Source organism: Fundulus heteroclitus, chromosome 23, assembly GCF_011125445.2.
Source record: "Fundulus heteroclitus isolate FHET01 chromosome 23, MU-UCD_Fhet_4.1, whole genome shotgun sequence".
Taxonomy (NCBI): Eukaryota; Metazoa; Chordata; class Actinopteri; order Cyprinodontiformes; family Fundulidae; genus Fundulus; species Fundulus heteroclitus.
Genome location: NC_046383.1, coordinates 24707845 through 24730814, shown reverse-complemented (window position 1 = coordinate 24730814; position 22970 = coordinate 24707845). Strand labels below are relative to the sequence as shown.

At 40.0% G+C, this 22970-nt stretch overlaps 2 protein-coding genes across 2 annotated transcripts; one reads left to right on the top strand and one right to left on the bottom strand.

Annotated features, from left to right (window-relative positions):
* Positions 1 to 4841: 4841 nt before the first annotated feature.
* Positions 4842 to 5934, bottom strand: si:ch211-153b23.5 (uncharacterized protein LOC321177 homolog). The gene is made up of 4 exons (XM_036127741.1): positions 5820 to 5934; positions 5544 to 5715; positions 5250 to 5451; positions 4842 to 5163 (listed from the first exon to the last, which is right to left on the bottom strand). The coding sequence occupies exons 1-4, from the start codon at positions 5925 to 5927 to the stop codon at positions 4971 to 4973; spliced, it is 675 nt and encodes a 224-aa protein (XP_035983634.1). The 5' UTR covers positions 5928 to 5934; the 3' UTR covers positions 4842 to 4970.
* Positions 5935 to 8151: 2217 nt separating this feature from the next.
* Positions 8152 to 13949, top strand: LOC105922370. The gene is made up of 9 exons (XM_036127791.1): positions 8152 to 8211; positions 9482 to 9595; positions 9679 to 11355; positions 11457 to 11556; positions 11635 to 11783; positions 11882 to 11994; positions 12090 to 12179; positions 12264 to 12386; positions 12491 to 13949. The coding sequence occupies exons 1-9, from the start codon at positions 8157 to 8159 to the stop codon at positions 12689 to 12691; spliced, it is 2622 nt and encodes an 873-aa protein (XP_035983684.1). The 5' UTR covers positions 8152 to 8156; the 3' UTR covers positions 12692 to 13949.
* The last annotated feature ends 9021 nt before the right edge of the window (positions 13950 to 22970 follow it).

Sequence of the window (22970 nt, the reverse complement as noted above, 5' to 3'; positions counted from 1 at the left end):
GAGTCCTTGCTCTATAAATATATTCAGATTTAGCATCTAGGTCCTGTAGATCGCCTCCTACAATCCCCTGTGCTGTCTTCATCATCCATGCTAAATCCTTTATCTCCTGCACTGTGCAGCTCCATTACTACACTGTTACTCTGAGATATAAAATGCTTTCTATGGTAGCTGTGCAAAAGTTTTTTAGCAGCTTACTGGAAATTCCAGTCTGTTTCAGTTTCCTGAGAAAGAAGAGCCATGGTTGAGCCTTCTTCACCAGGTGGGACTCCATCCATCCATTTTCTGTCACGCTCATCCCTGTTGGGGTCACGAGGAGTGCTGGTGCCTGTCTCCAGGATTCCCAGGTGGGACTAACCAGTATATATCTAATATCAATTCAAACATAGTTAATATCTGGGTGACAGTGGGGCAGGAGTTAGGGAGTTTGTCCTGCAATTGGCCGGTTGCCGTTTAGATCCCTTGCTCTGTTGTGTCCTTGGGCAAGACACCTGAATTGCCTGCTGCCGATGGTCAAAGGGCCTGGTGGCAACGATGTATGGTAGCGTTGCCTCTATCAGTCTGCTCCAGGGCAGCTGTGGCTCCTAACATAGCTAACCACGGTCAGGTTAGCTGCAGACCAGTTCCTGAGCAGGTCTCAGACTGTTTTTTTTATCCCGGTTATCTGATAACGAAGAGCGCATGAGCAGACCGCGTCATCCCCTCACAGTCAGCTGACTGTGCGCGGTTTTTCCGGCGTGTCTGGCTGCACGTCCCGATTCACATTCCATTCAGACAAATTTCAGACATTCATAATAATACTAGCTTCCTTACCGTGCCACATGATTTCCAGTGATGATTCTGCCTAGCAGTGTGATAAACCTCAGTGTCTGTTGTTGTTTCCTGCGTCTTATTAGACGTTCGTTTGTCTCATCCACGTCCCAAAAGCCGACTCTGCCTAACCATAACATCCTGAATGTTACGGGTGCCGCCATTTTGATTTGCTCGGTCCCGCCTTCAATCCCAGAGGGCAGCAGTACCGCAGATCGTCACTAGGAGGCGAGGAGCAACCAAGGAACCGGGATAGTGTGGTGTGTAAACGGTCGTCTAGGCTTGGTTAACTGATCCAAGCTCAGACTGGTCTCGGCTCGGCTCAGTTAAAAAAGTGTAGTGTAAACGGGCCTTAAGGTAACTTGAGGAAGCTAACGCTAGCAGCTAACTGATAACCAAAGACTGTCAGTCTGTGTTACATGTCTGCAGACAAATGGTACTGTTTACACACGCTGTTTCAGTTTAGGACAGATGACTTGTAAGTTTTGACTTTATCAACGGCAGTGGAAGATTATGAGAAGAAGATTTTATCCCTCTGCGCCTAGGCAGCTGCATTCTTTAAAAAACGATGCGAGTCGACAAGCCACTCCAGTGTTGCCAGTTATTGCAAGAGAAACAAGAAACCAGCTCTATTTAACCTGGCAAACCTGATTAATAGTGTGTAGCACTCTATGTTCTGCATATTATCAATCTGGGACTGCTTCTATCAAATCCGTTTGAGGAAAGGAGGGACATCTAGCAGAACTTTCTGAGCTGATTTGGAGAAGCAACACCTAGTGCCCGCCTACCAGCCACGGCCTCTGTTACATTACAGAGGCCGTGGGCTCTTATACCTTTTTGGCTATTTCACTAACAATGCATGTTATGGATCAGTTTATAAAGCTTTGTACGCACAAAATGGGGCCTGAAATGTGTGTACGCCACTTTCCACTCAAAATTTGGGATCTATAAAAAAAAAAGAAAATTTGTCGATGGGGAAATTGGTGACACAACATTGTTGGTTAAATGAGTGGAGACAGCGCGAACAGGGGCTCCATGATGTGGAGGTGAGCCTCACCTCACTTTCTGATTGGCTACACATGACATTCAACCGGCTGCATGCTTGTTTGTCCTCGAGGAACAGGGGGACAAGACAATCCATCCATCCATTTTCCAACACGTCTATCCCTTGTGGGGTCGCGAGGGGTGCTGGTGCCTATCTCCAGCTGTCAATGGGCGAGAGGCAGGGTTCACCTTGGACAGGTCGCCAGTCTATCGCAGACTTTCCTTGTATTTAAAACAAAACTCTCTTCATACTGATACAATCTTCTCTGTGCTGACAAACAGCAGGAATGTTCAAGGTCTTTAGGTCTGTTGCAGTCAGATACATGACTGGGATATTGCCCTGAATGAATCTGTGAGGCTGGCTTACCCACAGTATTTGCATAGAGCCGTTGCATGCCTATTGTACAGGGCATGCTTGCCCAAGTAGATCAACGTGTATTGTATTCTGATGACAATGCTCTTTCTGCAGATAGAACTCGGTGCTGTACACCCTTATATGTGTCCAAAATAAATTAGACTTTTGCTTCTGAGAACTAAAGGCTGGCTTCTCACCTGGGCTGCCAACTAAAGATCATGGTGAAAACTAGCAGCCTCCAAAAGAAAAAGACACATTTATTTATTTAAAGTGGTGGGCACACTACACTAATGTGAAGACAAATAATTGCAGAGCTAACTTTTTGTTCATCACATTATCATTTATCCTAAGTTTAGAAATTGTTTGCGTACCGGGTACCATCTATTTTATTGGGTTTTGATTCTGTAAATCTGATAACAACAACTGATGATGGTGCATTATTGGCTGCTATGTGTACATGTCACAACGTCATTGTGGATGCTGTCATTGTGATGAAAACAGATGATGAAGAAGGAGAAGCCACCATTGTGCAAGATGATTTTTCCCCTGCAGTAGCCAGTGAATCATTTCAAAATGTGTGTGATCACTAGCAGTAGTTATGGACATTAAATGCAACGGTTTTGTTAAGCAAGTGGATAAGTCTGCAACGAGTGAGCCAGGGTCCTAGACCCTGATTTATTGCGTGTTTGTTAGGGTCTGATGACTGATGAGGGGAAAAGGGACCTCCAGAAATGCTCAATCCTGCACTGTGTTTCAGGATTTCAGCAGTGCAATTATCTGTTTGTGGATTAGTGTGACTGTGCCCACCACTGGGATTAGGTTAGTCTCAGCTATCTCTGTAGTAAGTCTGCTATAGGTTTAGTCTACTGGGGGACATAAGACCACGTTCCTTCACTCTGCTACATTCCCCTAACCTGGTTAGCCAGACTGATAATGTTCAGCTCTCTAATTCTACAATTTATAAATCTGGGACTGCTCCATTTGAATCCTTTTGGGGAAAGGAGGGAATTTCAGCAGAATTTACCAAGTTGATTGGGTGAAGCGAAACCTAGTGCCCACCTGTCAAAGGTTGGTTTTAGCCAATCACGGTATCAAATTAAAACAAAACCAGCAGTTGCTATGATAAACCACAAGAAGCTAAGCTAGTCAATGCACTATTTGCTGTTCTACTATCAAAGAAGAAAGTGTCGATTCTTACAAAAAACAGATGTGATAGCAACTCATCTCCAACAATCAGCCAGTCATAAATGGTAAATGGTCTGTACTTTGCTTTTTCAAGCCATGAGCTCCCCAGAGTGCTTTTCACTACATTCCCTCACACATTTACAAGGTAACGGTGGTAAGCTACATTGTAGCCACAGCTGCCCTGGGAAAGACTGACAGAAGTGTGGTTGCCAACAGGAAAAAAGACTCCATCATAACTCGGTTCAGTGCAAGCGGTCCTCTGACATAACCATCTGGAGTGACAGGTTCAAACCCCTGCTCCGACTGTCTCAGACATTTTACCCACTTTGCAGTCTGTTGGTTGTCTGAGGGCCTGGTGGCACCAATTGTATAAAAGGGTGTTTTTCTCTCCACTGTTGCTACATGCATGCTCGGTATGAGTGAGAGCTGCAAAGATTTGATAGAATTGACTTTGTAAAGTCCCTTGAGATGGCGTGAGTTATGAATTTGTACTACATGTACAAAATTAACTGAACTGAATTTTTGTTCCTATCTCCCCTACAGATTTCCTTGGGTATGAGCATTGAGCTGGCAAGGAAAGAACATAGATGAATTGTCTGGTGAATCAATTCTGGGTGAATTAAATTTTATATATATATATATATATATATATATATATATATATATATATATATATATATATATATATATATATATATTTGATAACAATGATGATCAATGTTGTTGTTTTGTTTGGTAAAGGCAGATATTGGACAGGGGATAACAAATAGTCATCCTTTGTGTTATGCCATACCCACAAAAGTCTAATGGTTATGGTTAGCTAACTATTGTTGGTGTTCTATGTGGTGGCAAGATGAACTTGGGTATTTGTCTAGACTTGTACTTTAGATTTTTGGCTTTTTTTTCAATATGCAAGTCTTGGTGGAACATTTCTACCCCACTGAAACAAGACACCACGGATTACTGATTTCTTTTAAAAAAAATTATAGAAATACTTTGGTTACAATAATTCTTACTAATTTATTGGGGGCCCAAAAAAACCTTGCACCAATGATTCAGTATAAAATAAATAAAGAATTATTTAAAAAAACGGTCATACCATGACATGACTTTTGTCTATTTAATAAAGGCACTAACAATAAAGATTAAAAACTATAACATTCAAATGTTCAGACATCTTTAAATGAAAAACTTTAACATTAACTACATATTCTTTAATTAAGTTTAACTATGCCAGTCATGAACTTTGATAAGAAACTTTAATCTTTGCAGTGATGCTCACACATCACACATCAATAAACCAAGCTAAGATGTGTTCTCCTTTTCATATTTGCCAAAAAAGCTGAATAGTCACTTTTATTCACAATGTAGAGCAATCAGAGGTTGTTTTACAATGCCATGGGCAGAATATGTTGTGTATCTGTGTGAAGAAAAATTATCCGCTGAACCGTCATTTTCAGAAAAGGTTTATTGAAAATATCCGTCAGGGTGAGATACAGCTGTTTAAGTACAGTTCCTGGAGAACTCTCATGATTTACTAGAGAAAATATATTGAACTGACTAAGCACCAATAATCTTTTCAGGCCAGTTTCAGTGTTTCTTGAACCATGACGCCGATTCCATCAAAGATTTTGTGAAATGGAGCGTTGCACATGAAGGCACAGGTGGTGACCAGCTTGTTTTTGACATCAACGTGAGCTTCACTCACGTCTTTGTTCACGTGTTTGCAGCCCATGTCCTTCAGCACTTCAGCTGTCTGAGCATGTGGCCACCTGGAGATAGAAACACAGTGAATGGTCATGCAAAACCTCTTAACTTAATACATATTTTTCGCTAGACCAAACTAATTTTTACATACTTTTCACACTCTTTGTCCTGCCCCACGGTGAGCTCACAGCCAGGCAGCAGCTTTGCAGCGAGGACAGGGGAGATACAGGACATGCCCAGAGGCTTCCCAGCTTTGTGGAAATCCTTGATGAGCTTCTCCAGATGTGGCTGGATGATGCAGTCTTTGTTCTTCACAGCCCAGTCGCTCAGGTTCTTAGCCACACCAAAGCCTCCTGATAGAGCAGCAAAGTATTTGTTCAGAAGTCTTCTATTAAACAGAGGAGTTTCACAGAGCTCCCTCTTTGTTAATAGAAAGTCATCTCACCTGGTATGATGACAGCATCAAACGCTGCGACATCCAGCTTAGCCAGATCTGTCACCTCGCCCCTGGCGATACGGGCGCTCTCCTGCAGGATGTTCCTCTTCTCCTCAGTAGGTTTCCCCTCACAGTGATTTACAACATGCATCTGAGCTGCATCTGGAGCAAACATCTGCACCTGATAATAAAAAACCTATTATGGTATATTTTCTAAAAACCTATTTACTATTGCTGGTTTTCCACACAATGTTTTGAGAAACAAATACAATTCTTTGTCCTTACTTTTGCTCCAGCACGACTCAGATGGACCAGGACAGCCGAGGCCTCGTGGATCTCTGTGCCGTCGTAGACTCCACAGCCTGATAGAATAACTGCAACACGCTTTGCCATGGTTGCTGAAAAAACACACAGAAAGACATATTCATCTAATGAAAAGGGGATCCTTTAATGTGCCAAATTTGTCCTAAATCATGGTAAGGCTTGAACTTCTAATATTTTCCTGTTTGGGCAGTAGGATAGGTCTAACAGATGACCACTTGGCACCTGCTGCGTTTTCACATAAAACATTTACATAGCCAGATGAGAAACAAGTCCCATGTGCTGCTGCCAGGTTCAGCAGCAGCACTTGGCAGCAGATTTTTGTTGTATGTTTGGTGAAATTGTGTTTTCTGTAGAAATAAATGTTCTTTAGCTGTAGTAGGGTTAGGGTTATAGAATTATTTTAATGCCGTTAAGATGCTCAGAGGAGAACAAAAATGTGATAAATTTTCCCTAATGTTATATACTTAGTAAACATTTTTTATCACAGATTTAATATTGGGACTCAAAAAACGCAGACCTCAGACTTAAAGACTTGAAACTCAACTCTGGGAGTCAAGTCGTATCAAGAGAGGATCAATACAGAGATGATGAGCACACTTTTTATTTTTACTTTTAGATTTTTATTTAGGATTTTATGAGGAGAACCACGTGAGACTACATATCATCAACCAAAGGATGTGGTGATGGGACTTCAGCAGTACAAGACCCCATCCATACTCGCCTTAAAACCCTCTATTCGTTTTTGGCTCTTTTACCACTAGAGAGATTTAGTTTTAGCTTGTAGCAATGTACAGCACTTTGTTTCAGCTGTTGGCTATTTTTCAGCACTTTATAAATAAAGATGGTATGGTATCCTCTCCAGTGTCCATCTACCTTACTTGAATAGTCAGCTAGACCAGACTACTGAGCCCAGGGCTGTGTACAAGAAGGATCTAAACTGGCTCTAATTCCTGCGAAGGCTGAAGTTCTTCAACGCTTGACAACTGGCTCTAGATGCCCAAAAAGGTGGAGTCTGTTGTCAGCTCAAAGCTTGATACACTGGAGGAGTCGGTCCTTAACAGGATGCTGGCCAAACTGCTGGTTATCATGAACAACAACTCCCATTTCAGGTTTAGTAACAGACTCCCTCTTCCCAGGTGTTCAGAAGAACCTACTCAGTCATTCCTGCTTTTCACCATCAGGCGTTGTAACTGATTTCCCATCTAATAGGGTGTTACTTTTAACTACTTTCAATTACTTTTAAACCATTGTACTCTTTAATTTATACAATTCTGCCGGCCACCAAACCACATTGTCAGCCCTCAGCACCCAAAAAAATATATATGTATATATCTGTATATGTATATACAACCTCTAATATAAACTCAAAATATCAACAGGTCATGAAAAACGGGTTGAACAATACTAAAAATAATGCTGTTAATATAAAGGACTGACTGTATTGAGGTTTGTGAAAAATCCCTGTTGTGTTAGAGATCCCAAGTTTGACCCTCAGTATTTTCTTTTTGTAAATTGTAAGTTCAACATCCCTGTAGTGTCAATAACATTTTCAATGCATTAAAAGGCAAACAGATCAAGAGCATATATAACTCACCTTATTTATTTTTTTTGCAGTATTTGTCCTGTTGTTGAACACAGTGTGTAGCAGAGACCCTCAATAGAGATTTGAAGTCTGAGCTCCAAACAGTCCAGTTTTATGGTCACCGCTGCCCGCTCGGTCTCCTCCCACCAGCATGTTTTGCAACACAATGACATCAGCGGCATTACGTTAAAAAAAAAATGTAATCTGGGTGATGAAAATGCAGAATCATTTCTGCCTATTTTAAAGTCCGAGCTTGGAGGTGACACTAAGATGAGGAGGTGTGTAACATATCCACTCAGAGGCATGAGTTAAATGACGGCGTCCCCCCCAGACACACACGCACACAAAAAGGAAATGATTCATATGTATTTTAGGCACTACAACATACAAAGATACACTTTGTGGGATCCAAGCGTGTGTGTTTTTTCTGGTATTCAGACTGAGACCTACAGAAGATTTGAATAATAATAATAATTAAATCCTTTTTTCATTAATTTTCCTCATGTGAAAAATCACTACTCCCAGGCTGCTTATTTCTCAGAAAAACGGGACGGCCTGAAACAGGAGAACAGTCTTCTCGATGCCTTTAGTGGGCTTCCTGTGTTATTTCTCAGGAAATTGCAGCTCCGCCTTGTGCACTTCTGTTTTTTTTTTTGTGTTTATGTGACTCAGGGATATAAGAGTCACACTCACATCGTCTGAACAGGAAAGAAGCTATGGCTCAGTCCAACTCAATTTATGTGTCCGTCGGAATCCTGGGCATTTTAGGAGGTAAGCCTTCAATTTTCCATCAGGATTAATAATCCTCACTTTTGCGCTGTCTGGGCTTTGTTTTTTCCAATGCCTTTTAAACTAAATATAGGAACCTGTGTCCCTTTGAAAGTTGATGTACCATTGATTTCCATACAAGGGCATTTCTTAAATTGGCAATTTATTTATTTAATGATTTTTTTTTTATTTATTTCACTACCTGTCTTGTGATTTAACTCTTTAAAATTTCAGCTTTTATTGTTTTCCACTTGGTAAGATGTTTTTAATAAAAAAATTGTTGTTTTTGACAATTTTTGATACTCACCAAAATCCATTTTGCACATCTGGGAGCGGAAAAAAGATCCAATTTAACGGGATGAAAGCTTAGAATAATAGTCCTTATCCATGGTAACTGGGAGTAATTATGGCATTACTAAAAAAAAAAAAAAACACTAAAACTTGGTCGGAACATTACATTTCTATGTTCATTTTTAAAACTATCTTTTAAATGTTCAAGATACCCCAGAGGTTGAAAAAATAAACATGGGTTGTTTGGACTTTCTTTCTTTCTTTGGATCTTGGTTTGATTAGATGTCTCTCTTTTTAGATTATCTTTAAAGAATTGACACTTCAAAGTTTCTGAGTTTATTAAAAAGTCATATAAATAGTTATCTAATTCAAATGCATAATATGTCTCTGCATTACAATTTTAAAAGATTTTTAAATAACGAATGAATCTAAAGTTGTTTGATATAATCAGAAGGCATGTGTTATTAGTCCACCAGAAATTAAAGCATTTATTCATAAAACACACTTTATACTAAGATTATTGTAAAAGTTTGCTTAAATGTAATTTGTTTGTAACACATATTTTCTGCCATAATCACTCTAAAGAATGGCAATTCAATCAAAACAATGTAGATACATGTGGAACACTTCAACCTCATGACAACAAAACATATATGTGTGTGTGTGTGTGTGTGTGTGTGTGTGTGTGTGTGTGTGTGTGTGTGTGTGTATATATATATATATATATATATATATATATATATATATATATATATATATATATATATATATATATATATATATATAACAACTATAGTAGTTGGCAACTGTTAGTATGGTTTAACGAATATTGTGTATATCATTAGCTACTGTGGCTATTGTGGTTAAGAAGCCTTTGTATTTATTTCAGCAAAGAACGTAACATTATTTACTTTTTAATTTAGTTAGGGGTGTTGTTTTTATCAGATTAAGCCAGAATAAAAAGTGTGTACCTGACATTCAGGTTCTCTCCTGCTGCTGGTGAACAGCTATGCCAGCTCCCCTGAAAAAGACTTCATCCCCCACACTGCACTGGGGATCTTACTTCTCATCATTGCAGCCCTGGTAGCCTACACAGGTTTGTTTTCAACATGGTTCTCCTCTCAGATGTAAATTTCCTTCTAGTTTCTAGCCTCCTGATCATGTCTTGTCTCTTTCCAGGTGTCCGTCACAGCTTGTCCCACTCCCAGCTGTTTTCCACCCTATGTCTGACCATCTCTGCTCTGTGGTGTGGGTCTGGTCTGGTCTACATCCTGATAGGACAGAGTGTCCTGTCACTCTCAGAGCTAAGAGCCTCTCTGATCCCTGGCCTGGCAGCGTTTACCTTAGCCCTGTTCATTATAGGCACTGTTGCCCTCTTTATGAATAACCCTGTTCTGTTGGTCATAGCTGTCAGCATTTCCTTGGCCTCTGCCCACCAGATCGCTGGGCTTTCAGATTCAAGGTTTGGTCAGTCTGCCACAGCTGCAAACTACCTCCTTGTTTGTCTTGTGTGTGCATATTTTGGCTTTGGACGTCTGCTGTACACCATCACACAGGGTAAAGTGAGACCTCCAGGTACAGTCATGAAACAGAAATCTGAGCTGAAAAAAGAACAGAACCAGAACTGTAGTGACGCAGTCAGTGTAGGTTTGGTGATGAACATGTTATCTGCCTCTATTTTAGCCTGTCCTCTGTTAGGCGTGGTCCCCCAGCTCTCTGTTGGTCATGTTCCCTGGCTTTGGACAGCTGGAGTCTTCCAGCTTGGCATGTGTGTCCTCTTTTACCGAGCAATGGACACGCTTTCTGCGACGTTCTATGGCTTTTTATCCCTACTGAAATTTGCTGAAGGCTACAGTGCTCTGTTATCATTCTACTCGATTCAGCCATTCTCCCCAGTTCCTTTCCCTGTTGTCTTTGCAGTTCTTTTCTCTGTTCTGGCACTGTTCAGCTGTCAGAAGAGCTTATTAGAGGGCCTTTACCAGTTATTCTTTGTAGCCTATTGTATTTCCATCGCAGCCCAGCCTCAAGGCTTCTTCCAAGGAGGTACTCAGGGGGTGCAGGGAGCGATCTTTGTAGCTACTGCTGGAGTGCTTTTTATTACCACCTTCAACATGGTCTCCAGTACGAGGATCCCTACCGGGCAGGGTCTCTTTAAGGCTTTGACAACCAGGATTCGCAGTCTTACTCTCAGGGCTCTTGATAAAGAGCGACATACACCTCATCTCGGCTACTCCAAGTATGCAGATGCAGAGATGTTGGGCCATGCATGCAATGTTCTGGCTGCTTTTGCCATCACAGCCACAAATGGGGACAGGGACCCTCTGTCTGTGCTGATTCTGCCCTGGGCAGTAATGGCTGGTGGGGTGCTGCAGCTCCTGTGTGGCTCAGTTGCGTTTGCTCGGGGTAAAACCTTCGAGAGCACAGCTTTTATTCTCTATGGGGTGATGTGGACAGTGTGGGGGTTGACGCGATTTGGTGGTCTTTATGGTGAGACCAGAGGTTTTAACGTTGCTGTTGGGATCATTGGTTTCATGCTGTTTAACGTTCTGGTGACAATTGCAGCACTGTTTCTGAATGTTGCCTGGTTTGTCTATGCATTCACCTTCCAGCTGATCCTTATCAGCTTCCTGCTGGATGCAGTAGGTGCACTGCCTTATGGTTATGATATTGGCGTCACAATCATCTTTGGTCTTGTCAGTTTTTACTGTTTCTTGGCGCACATTTTCAACGGCACCTTCCAGTCTCCCCAAATCCCCTTAGGAAGACCTTTAGTCAAGCTGGGGGGCGTCGGAGGCGGGGAAGGGGTCTGTCCACATGTACCAGCTCGCAAAGCAACATCAGTCCAACAGATTGCAGGTAAGAAATAAAAGATGACATTGATAGATCTTAGTTTAATCTGTTTATGTGTGTGACCTGAGCTCAGTTTTTCTTCTGCTCCGTGTTTTTGTTGGATGAAGAAATCATGAAAAATGGAGGCATATGTGGAATGCCAACTGACACTGTCTACGTGTTGGTAGCTGCCTGCAACAGGCCAGATGCAGTTATCAAAGCTTTCAAGTAAGTTTGATTTTTGTGATGTTCTGATGTTCACAATTTTCTAAATTCTTCTCACTGATCGTTGCCGTTCGGCTTCAGGGTTAAGAAACAGGCTCAGGACAGACCCATGTCCATGTGGATCTCTTCTGTCAAGCAGCTGGAACCTGTCAGACACCTGCTGAGCCCTCTGCTCCTGGACTTCATGGAGGCTGCATGGCCTTCATCAATCAGCATGGTCATCCCAAGAGGTGAGTGATTCCTTTTTTTAGGTGAAACTCTTTGTGCATTCTTGGACGCATGATGTGCTTTTATGAATATTATATGGGTTTTGCTTGCTGACTGACAGGCCCATGGTTGGATATATTTGGCCTGGGAGATGCTGCCATACACATTGGGACTCCACAAAGTATCGCCATTAGAAGCCCAGACTGTGCAGTAGCCACACATCTTATTAATCAGGTAAAGTCCAAGACTATGGATCAAAGCCCATCTCGGTTTAAATAAAAACTATTTCACATACTCATTATTGATTGACCCTGTTTTATTTCTGCAAGGTTGGTCCAATTGCTGTAACCTCAGCCAACCCCACAGGTGAGGCAGACACAACTCACCATAACCAAGTTTACGCTAAACTGGGAAAGAAGGTAATAACCACGATTTAGTGTTATGTTCATTACAAAAGAAACTTTTTTCTTGTTTATGTTGTAAATATGGATTTTGTTGGTTAGGTGGACGGGGTGTTGTGTGATGGACCGTCCCCAGAGAATATAGCTTCCACTGTGGTTGACTGCACCAAGATTGAAACTGGACAAATTGGTTTCTTCAGAGTGGGCCTCATTCCAAAATCCAAGGTAATATAGATACGATTCCTAATGTCCTCTCCATGATACAGGAAATAGTTTTGTTTTAGTGTTATTAACAATGTTGATGCCTTCCATTTTTTCATGCTCTCAAGGTTCTTCAGATATTTGAAGAGATTCGAAATCGGCACAGACAAGGTTATACTAATCCAGGATTTGAACATGATCTACCCCTACAAGACATTCAAACAAATCAAAGGCCAACACACACAACAGAATGGGAAAAAGAAACTGGAAACCCAACACCATCCACAGTTTTACCTCCACAGAGTCGAGACGTCAGAAATGGCTCATAACAGCCCATTTTAGAGATGCTTAAAGGGCTGTTCAGTGATCAAGAGTCTGATAAGCATGAATAGCTGCTAAATTACCTGGAGAAATGTGTAAGTGTTGCCACATGCAGTATATTATTGCAGGAAAAACACTAACCCTCATTAATTTATTTTTGTACTGAATATAAGTTTCATCTAGAGTATTTGACATCTTGTCTGTGTATTGTATATAATTCTAAATCAAGAGATATGGTATATTCGCCACATTATATGTAATAAGTGGTTTCTGATGACCCTGTATATACATAATTGACATCGGGAGTCTTTTGCATCAATAAGATATTTTGGCTCATTGTTAGTAGCAGAAATCTTCTAATTCTGCAAATGAAGGGTTTGAGGTTGAACTGCGTGTTTAAAGTGATACTAGAGTATGAATTTTATTTCAGTCCAGACAAGCCCCTCCTCTTTTTCTTGTCATTCAGTGGTGGCCTTGCTACTGTTCATTGGATAAATGTCCTCATGCATAACTAAAGTGTGACGGGGATTAAAGACATGCAATGATGGCTGGACATTCTCATGCAGGATTTTCTGGTAGAAAGCAAAATTCATGATTAAATCATGTGGGCGAGTCATCCAGGTCTTAAGGAAGCAAAGAAGCTCCAAACTTCACACTACTCAGTATCACATTCTGTCTCTGAAATACTGTCTTAGTTTAAGGTCAGACATAGACGTAACATGAGACTTGTCTCACCAGTCCACAGAATATTTTCTCCCCCCCCCCCCCAAAAAAAAAAACATCAACATCCTTTTTGGCAATTGAGACACATGCCTTTGTTTTCTCTTGTTACTCCCCTATGGATGCCATTTTTGCACAGTATATCTTTCTTATTGTTAAATCTTGAATTCTGAGCACAACTGCAGCAGCAAAGTCTTTAGTGCTGAAGATATTTTTTTGACATCCTGTTTGAATCACCAATGTGCTCTTGGAGTAATTTTGGTTTGCCAGCCTGTGTGTTTTGAGTTGTAAAGGATTGCCTTCATTTTGGTTTTCTGTTATCCAAATATCTTGAAAATGGTTCTGTAACCTGTTCCAGCTGAAATATGTCGATTGCTTACTTTTTGTATTTTTTTTAGTTTAGATCCTAGTTTTTTTTTTAGTGTTGCTTTTTGATATCTTTCAGCTGTCCTATTTTAAATGATTATATGAGTAGGTCATGTAATAATTGGGCTTTGGCTTGTAAAACTGATGTCAGATTTCTAAAATAAAGTCATTTAAAATGTATCAAAGTTAATTCATGATTTAACAAAGGCATCTATTTTTAAAGATTGATCAGGTTTGTAATCCATAAAACAAAAACACAACACAAACAATACAAACACAATAGCAAAACCTATAAAAAAAAACAATTGTACCAGTGCTTACATTGAGCTGACTGGTGACCGCAGCACTGACACAGTGGCTCACCAGAGTCTCGTCTAAGGTGTTCTTAGTCTTTTAGATGGCACACAAACCTGTACTTCACCTGTACTTTTAGTGCAGGGCATGAGTTCACATGAGCTTTGTCATGGTTTTACTAATTGATTTAACCCACATGCAGAACACACTCGGGAGATCAACACAGTTTTTAAAGGTTTATTGAAGTGATGCCACTTGTCAGGAATCAAGGAATGGGTGCTTGAGCCAGGGCAGCGGTGACTCGAGGTGGAGGTGGAGATCTCCCAGGGACGAATGAGTGGGGGTCAGTTCCAGGAACTGAGAGGGTAAGCACGGTGGAGGGTGAGCAGGGCGCAACCGCAGGACTGAGAAGCCTGGAGGGTGCAAGGTGAGACTGAAGAACCAGGGAGTCTTCTGAAAGGCTCGCAGGTGTCAGAGTTTAGGTCTACACAACAGGCGTTTCAGAGGCTAGAGTTACCACTGTTAGGCAACACTCTGGCAAAGAAGTGCTAGCAACCAGCTCATCTTATCCTCCTGCTGATGAGGTCAGATGGAAAACAGCTGTGCTTCACCCAGACACCATGCCACAGGACGGCATCTAGTGGAGGAAGGAAAGACTGTTTGGCGCCTGCAGGGTACAAATTACAAGTATGAAGAACAGCCTCAACAAGGAAGTCATACAAATTACAAAGATCTTTACAGTGAGCAATAGCGTTGCAGTTTACATCAGCGCACAGAATAGCATGAAGTATATTATCAGAGCTACCTCTTGTAGACTGCTCAGGGGTCTGATCAGGTAGTGACACAGTGTACCGTGATGCTCTGAATATCCACTGAGCGGAGCGGCTTCGTTGCTAACCAAAGTCAAGTGTGCACATTTTAACAGATTTTTGAGCAAATTGTACCACATAAGATCAGTCAGTAAGAACAACGGTAATCATATTTATAATGTATACCAGATTATAAGGCGCACCATCAATTTTTTAGAAAATTTAAGGATTTTAAGAGCGCATTATAGTCCGAAAATTATGATAAGTAATTACAAGGTTAATACAGGTGGTTGAGGTGCTCCAATAAAAAATAATAAAATACAGAATAAAGTGTGTTATTTAAACTCATGTACACCCCAGTCCACAGAGTTGGTGAAGATGGCAGGCAGTCCAGACCTAAAATAAAATTGTTAAGGTGCAAGAAGAGCACCTTAACAATCTTACAAATCTTACAATGGAGTTTTGGAAAGAACGTGGTGGAAGCTACAATTTACCCAGATTTAAGCGGAGGAATGGGTGGAGCCGAAAAAAAGCCTTCAGCATTCTAACACCTTGGTGTACGTAGTTGGTCCTTGGTCTGGTGGGGCCATTTTGAGGGATCTAGTTCAGTGCACATGCTGATGACATAGAGGATACTGCAAGAGAATATCCACCTTAGCCACAGGCTGACACCTTGGTGCTGTGGGGGAAATTCCTCCAAATGAAGCAGAAAGATATCTTTGTGAACAGATTAAAAATTATAATTAACTGTTCAGACACCATTCATTTAAATTGAAATACAATATGTACTGTTGTTCAAAGCCATTAGTCAATATAGTTAGTAACAATCCACAAATGCAAAACAGAAGACTGGGATCAAAACTCAAAACTTTTCATTGTGTTTTTCTTATCTTATCGTCACAATAGCGCTACTCATTCCCATGTCTAACATTGAGAAATTGGATTGCTGAGAAACGTAACTGAAAGTCCCCAATGAGTGAGGAGGTACAACACCAAAGTTAGGCATTGATGCTTAGCAGGATATTTGACTAAAAGAAAAAACAGTGATCAATCTCCAAGTCGAACTTGAGGTCATGAAACCAGGGCTAATTTAAAGATTTGGAAGTGGAAGACATGAGAAATGTCTTAGAAACGATAACATGGAGACCAAACAGAGCGGCATGCTTGGATAAGCAGATAATCCGTTCACAGCACTGTCCCATTCAGAGCTCAGTAAACCTCACCTTCTTCAGAGCTGTTTCGGCTTCTTTCACAACTTGTGACCATCAGTAGTTCCTGCTGCTGTTAAGAGCAGCAGGAAGAGCGATCAGTTATAAATAATTTTGGTCTTAACTTTATTCAGTGATTATTTGTACATTTGGCGTCTGTTTCATTTGACCCTTTGATGCAAGTCTATCTAGAAATAATATGTTTTACAAGAATAAAGCAGACAGCTGGAATGGACTCAGCAAGGTGGAGTTTTTGTTGCAGCAGACAGGATTTCTGTAGATGAGTGACAATCAGAGCAAATTGTATTTTCATCAGAAGTCTTCTGAAATTCGGTGGTCCTGTTTGATCCTCTCTTTTTTTGCTAGCCTTTCTTCAGTTTATGTTCTGTTATACTATCATTGTATACTTGTAATGTTAGATTTTGTTAGCTTAAGGCCTTAATTATTTCTGTAGTTCTGTTATCTGTTCCTTCTTAGTTTAGTTAGATTCTTGCCTATGTTGGACCATTATTTTGTTAACTGTTAGGTTCTGTTTATTCCCTGCTCCAGCCAGTTCATTGCCTCTCCTTTCCTGCAGTCTGATTGTATCACTCAGTTATAGCGTGCCTAATTAGCTATCTGTTGTTTCCCTCCGTCTCTTCCCCTTTATGTTCAGCCCACATTGTTAGGTCCTCCGTCTTCATTTGTGCCGTGTTCCTGGTTCCCTGTCTGCCTATAAGCTTTGTTTATTTATTTATTAAACCATTCTACACTCAAAATACATCTTCCTAACTCTTGTCTGCACTTTGGTCCTGATCTCAACAACAAAAACTTGTCAAAAAGTGTTTCATTCCATGAGTACCCTGTGGATTAACTCCAACTGAGTTACCCAGAGGTAACAGTAAACAGCTATTCAAGCAGTCTTCATGTAAAGGGGTGTGTACATCCTAGAGTGTGTTTTCAGTCCAATACCAAGGTAACATACACAAAAAAGTGTTCATGTTCACACTCCCATCGATTGTCTTTTGCTCATCAGAGATCGGGCCGAGGGGGCACCAGATCCGAAAGGGACACCCAGACACTCTTCGCCCCTCCAGCTCATTCTGGGGGATCCTAAGGCATTACCAGACCATACAGGATAAATAGTCCCTCCAGCAAATTCTGGGTTTTCCCAGAACACAGTCACTCTCCTTCCTTTGGATAATACAAATGTACGAAAATAATCCAATATATACATTTTGGCCTAAGAAAAGAAACTGGAATGCCTCCAAGAAACCAATTAGTGTAACACTCAAGCACCCAAGACATAGTATAAATTAAGTCACAAAATTGTTTAGTTTCATCAAAAATATGAATATATAAAACATTATTGAGCATTAATGAATCAAGATAATTTATCAGTTGAGGAAAATGTTGAGCTGTGAAGAGGCAAATGTGAATGCAGCTGTTCTTCAATAGCATTACACTTGCAAGAAGGGTTTAAGGTACACGTGGCATTTGCTAGACTGAAACCTAGGATTTTGTTCAGGCAACTATATATAAACCTGTTTCCTGACTACTTAGATATCAATCTAAAAGATATTACATGAGTGTTAAAGAATAATTTTCTGTGAAACCTTCCCGCCCAACATATAAGTGAGCAATTACCAGGAAGGAGACCGGGAAACTCAGCACCTTTATGGTCAGTGTTGCTGTTTGCGAGTCAGACTTGCCTTTTCCCACCCAGAACTCTGTGGAAAACATGCAAGTGTACTTCAGACTAAACGGTGTGCTTTGTAAACTTTCCAAAACATCATCTCTATGCTTTATAGAGAAGAATTATGAAGATGTCCATGCCCAGTGACTCAAATTTTACTGCAAGCATTGGACTTTGAAGAATCTGAATGTAGTGTGTTTATTTCCACAAGTTTCTATTTTGACAGAGCCCCTTTATTTATTTATTTTTATTTTTTTGCTTTAATCTCTTTCAGGAAGCCAGTATTCTTCTACCTGTAAACGGTCTTTTGTCTTTCTGGCCCGTTTAAACCTAAAGGGTAAATAAGTTAATGTGAAAGATGTGTTGATACGTTTTTTCTGAACCTGAGTTACCAAAAGTAGGAAAACACCTATTCTTTTCTTCTTTTTGTCGGTATGAATGCTCTAAACTCTATTCTCTATTCATTAAAATTGAGTATCTGGAGAGATTATATGAAGGATTTGATTTTCCTCTTTCTTTTTTTAACACTAATTTAAATGTGGCAGACCAAATCCATTTTACACATCTCATCCACTGTGGACCAGGAAGCAGGCACCACATGCCTACCCTTTGCTCCCACTGTTTTGTTTTGTTTTTCTGTCCACACCATTTACTGCTCCTTATTTGGAATCTTTGAAGATCAGGCACTATGAGTGTAATATATAAAATCACTTCCTGTGATTTTACAGAAATGTGATGTTAATAGGAACAATGAATATGTCTGTTTTTTCTGTTTGTCTATTTTAAGAAATGCTTTAAAGGTGATGCGAAAGTTATTAAGGGAACAGAAGCATGATTAGTTTCCTGTTGAAACTATGAAAACATTGTTACTCAGTCACCCACACTGTGTGTAAAATTGTGTTTATTCATAGAGAAAATAGACTTAGAATCTGTGTCACTCAATATGTGATAACTGAATGGCCATAATTACGCATAAATCATTTGTTAAAAAAAAAAAAAAAAACATGAAAGGGTTCCTGTCAAGAATGGCCTACTGGAGCACAAGTATTATGGCTAGATGTGTATGTCTACTCTGAGTTATTTTATCCACATTTTCACTTTCAGCAAAAATCTCTTTATTTTGTTAATAAATTACAGACTTTTCTATTGCTGCACCATTCTTTCCTGTCTGGTCATTGTTGTGGTCTGACACTTCAGTTTGTGTCATATTTGAGGGACATTGACAGTGTGTATCTAAGCTACCAGGTATATGACTTTGATTGACTGGTATCCTGAATTAACCTATTGGATGAAGAATATTACTAAACGTACTGATTGGCCACGGGCACAGATGTGGCATTCTATTTGCCTCAAAAATCAAAAATAGGAGCCGGGAATGGGGTAAGCCCAGGTAAACAGCGTTCCAGTTGACACAGTTGGAGAAATCAGAATTACAAAATAAAATTAATTCCAACATGGTGGCGGCCAGGAAAGCTGTTGTTTTCTTCATAGTACCTTTTACAAACGTCCTTTAAAGCTGTACTTTCCACATGCAAACACCACTTTTAATTTGTCAGGTCCAGCGTTGCAGCCAGTTTATGTAACATTGATTTTAGGCGCGCTCCGACAACTGTATTTTGTTAAATTAACAGGTTCTCATCACAGCTTACTGTTGTTGATGCGAGTAGCTACAATGTTACAACAATCGGACTAAAAAAATTGTATCTGACTTATCCATGGGAAAGTCCGACTTTAGCGACTGTTACAGTTGATTTTTCTGCGGCCCAGGGAGAATCTTCAAGTAACCAATTAGAGATCATTATAAAGCCACATAGAAGCCAAAAGGTTACACAGACCCATAGACACTCATTTGTCCAACACCCCTCAGGGTTGAAACACTAAAATTCTGAAAGACGACCCCAAATAAACCCAAACTGGATTATCAATGCTGGAAAATTAAATGTCAGACACATTTTATGACAGAACAACGGTGGTGATTTAATAATTTTTGTCCATAATTTTTGTATACTGTCTAAACTTTTTTCCTGCACCTTTCCTGCTCCTTCTATTGACAAGTCCCCACTGTTTTGATGTCATAAATATAAATCACAGGACAAAATACCCACAGAGCATTCACAGCTTTTTTTTCTCTCCAGTATAGATATTAATACCGGCCTGCTCCTGCTTATCTCTGAAGCAGTGACGTTCGGTAGGGTTCATAGCTGGTGAGGCACTGACGTCATCAGAGTCAGATTTACAAATATATACACTCTACAGAGTAGACTCGTTGCAAAGTGCTGAAGGAGACTGATTGAGCCAAATAAATTGACCAAGAGACATGGAAAAAATAGTGATTCTTTGATAAAAAAATAAAACTAAATTATTTGTCATTTGATTGGTAACAGTTTATGAGTTATGATGGATTTTTGCATTTGTAACACATTTAAAAAACTATAACCCACATTACGCACATTTTATTACAAAACCAAAACATGAGTAATTATTAGTGATGTCACGTGATGTGCCAAGGCTTCGAGGCGTGTGTCGAGTAATGGAGTGTATGGCAAGCCGTTTTAACATAAATTCGGTTCGTCTGACTATCCGTAATTACATTCCAGATATCTTAAAATGCATTTTGACTAGACAAAACTACATTTTGACTATCCGGAATGGTAATTTAAGATATCTTTATTTACATTCTGACTAGGAAGAATAATAATTCAAGATATCTTCAATTACATTTTGACTAGTCAAAATTCCTTTCAAGATATCTCAAATTACGTCACCGGATTCGTCATTGAAAGCGTCACACATCCGTAGATGTAATTTAAGATATCTCGAACGTAATTATGACTAGTCAGAATTACAATTTAAGATATCTGAAATAAGACATTGCGTGTAAGCCCCTTATTGGCTGTAAGCTGCCCAAAGCTGCCTGAACATTCAATGGCGCTGGCTGTTTTCGACAAAATTGTAAGAAAATGCCACAATATAGAAAGAGCTTTTTAAGTATGGGATATGCAGAGAGGGCGAAAATAGTATACTTGAAGAATGCTTAAGAAATTTGCAAAGAATTTCGGATTTACTTGCTGCCGACGCACACAATGCACTGAAAAATGGCTAGCTGAAAGCGCTACTGTCGACTCATGTCCAAGCTGGAAATAAGGAATATTCCTCAGCCCGGACCAGTCCTGTTAATAACCAGATGCAGTTTTTATACTGTGGTAAAGCATCTGCCTCTTGGGAATTATGGTAAAGCCAGCTAGCTCTTGATTTTCACATGCGAGACGGCACAAAGCATTACAGCACCCCCCTTTAGCTTCTCTGAAAACAAAAGCGCACGCCTCCGGTTCCTGTGTGATGACATATGGCAAGCCGTTTCGTAATTCAAGATATCAGTAACGTCATTTTGACTAGTCAGAATGTCAATTTAAGATATCTTAAATGGAAAAGCTGAATAATTCAAGATATCTCTAATTCATTTAGAGATATCTTAAAAGGAATTTTGACTAGTCAAAATTACAATTCAAGATATCTTAAAAGGAATTTTGACTAGTCAAAATTACAATTCAAGATATCTTAAATTTATTTTTTACTAGTCAAAACTGCATTTCGCCTATCCAAAAATACATTTAAGATATCTTGAATTATGGTGGCATTTGAGATATCTTTAATTAGAATTATGACTAGTCAAAACTCAATTTAAGATATCTTGAATTGTAATTTTGACTAGTCGTAATTTAATTGTAGATATCTGAAATGGGTATTTCAGATAGTCAGTAATTCATTCGAGATATCTTGAATTGACGTCTCCATACAACTCAATGGAAAATCTGATGTCATTTCGACTAGTCAGAATGTAATTAGAGATATCTCGAATAGGTATTTTGACTAGTCAAAATACAATTAGAGATATCTTAAATTGCTAAAACGTCTAGTCATAAAACAATTTGAGATATCTCGAACGTAAGGGCGGTAAAACCGAATTTATGTTAAAACGGCTTGCCATATAGAGTGGGCGTTTCCGTAATGCGTGTATCGAAGCTTGCTTCATTTAGGGGAGGAGCCGAAAACGATGACGTCCTGAGCCTCGCTGTCCGGCTGTACCACGTGACTGCTTCGGGAAGTGGCTCAGATTTTGGCGTGGGTTTTGACAGCTTTAGAAACCCCACAGCAGTGTTTCCCGCAGCATGATGTTGGCGACTCACGCTACCGCCTCACGCTACCGCCTTGCCAACATTCCAAAAAAAAAAAAAAAAACTAACTCGATATGCTTGCATGTTTATTTGACGTTAACACGCGGTTTTCTGTTGTTACTTTCTCGCGTGCATATAGTGAATGGCAGGGAAAAAACAGGCAAAAATACATGGATACTTTGAAGCAAGAAAAGACTTCACTGACGCCCCCCCCCCCTTCCCCCCTCCACCGCCAGTCATCGGCGCAAAACCGCGCGGATGACTGCCGCATTATTATATTACAAACACACTATCACAATTTGTGCATGCTGATGTTTGCTTGTTGAGCAAATAAAGACAGGTAACAGACACTGTATTTATTCCCTTTTAACCAGCCACCAGAAAACAAGAGCTGGATGAAGCTCTAGTCTCCATGATAGTGAAGGATACCCAGCCTGGATGACGTTGGATTCAGGACAGAGGCAAACATAAGCAGGCTAGAGAACCCCCTGGCTAATCATCGGTCACTGTACCCCAATCTGTACAAACTTGCACTTATTTATTAATGCACCCCGGCATCATCTGTGCCATGTGAGCGTGTCTTTTCAAAGGCTGGAGAAGTAGTGTCAAAAAAGAGAAATCGTTTGAAACCAAAAACTGTGGAGAAATTGTTGTTTCTTAATAAAAATGCATGAAATCATCCAAGTTACACAAGCATTAGCCTATTCACTACCCCCTCCCTAGTTCCACAAGCACTTTCAGTGTCCTCTGCCTGATTAAGCCCATGCCATTTTTCTAGAGTCACAGAAAAACATTATTACACAACATGCCATATCACATGACACTATTATTTTGGGAATAATTACAGACAGAGAATACATTCAAACAATATTTTATTATGCATATATGTGTATACATAATTTATGTAGACAAATTATTTCGTCCTACACCTTTTGTGAAGTCATTCCCAAGAGCCATAATAGACAAAATATCAATGCTTCACAAGATACAGTGGGCTGTGATTATACACCTGGCCAGTAGGTGGTTTTGTGTGCACATGA

What these genes read in the sequence shown, in the direction of transcription:
- si:ch211-153b23.5 (XM_036127741.1), bottom strand. Translation starts at nt 5,927, where the DNA reads ATGGCAAAGCGTGTTGCAGTTATTCTATCAGGCTGTGGAGTCTACGAC. An exon ending in TGATGCTGTCATCATACCAG is followed by an intron (nt 5,452 to 5,543) that starts GTGAGATGACTT and finishes CTGCTCTATCAG; the next exon opens with GAGGCTTTGGTGTGGCTAAG. An exon ending in CAGGACAAAGAGTGTGAAAA is followed by an intron (nt 5,164 to 5,249) that starts GTATGTAAAAAT and finishes TTCTATCTCCAG; the next exon opens with GTGGCCACATGCTCAGACAG.
- LOC105922370 (XM_036127791.1), top strand. Translation starts at nt 8,157, where the DNA reads ATGGCTCAGTCCAACTCAATTTATGTGTCCGTCGGAATCCTGGGCATT. An exon ending in GCAGTTATCAAAGCTTTCAA is followed by an intron (nt 11,557 to 11,634) that starts GTAAGTTTGATT and finishes GTTCGGCTTCAG; the next exon opens with GGTTAAGAAACAGGCTCAGG. An exon ending in CAGCATGGTCATCCCAAGAG is followed by an intron (nt 11,784 to 11,881) that starts GTGAGTGATTCC and finishes GCTGACTGACAG; the next exon opens with GCCCATGGTTGGATATATTT.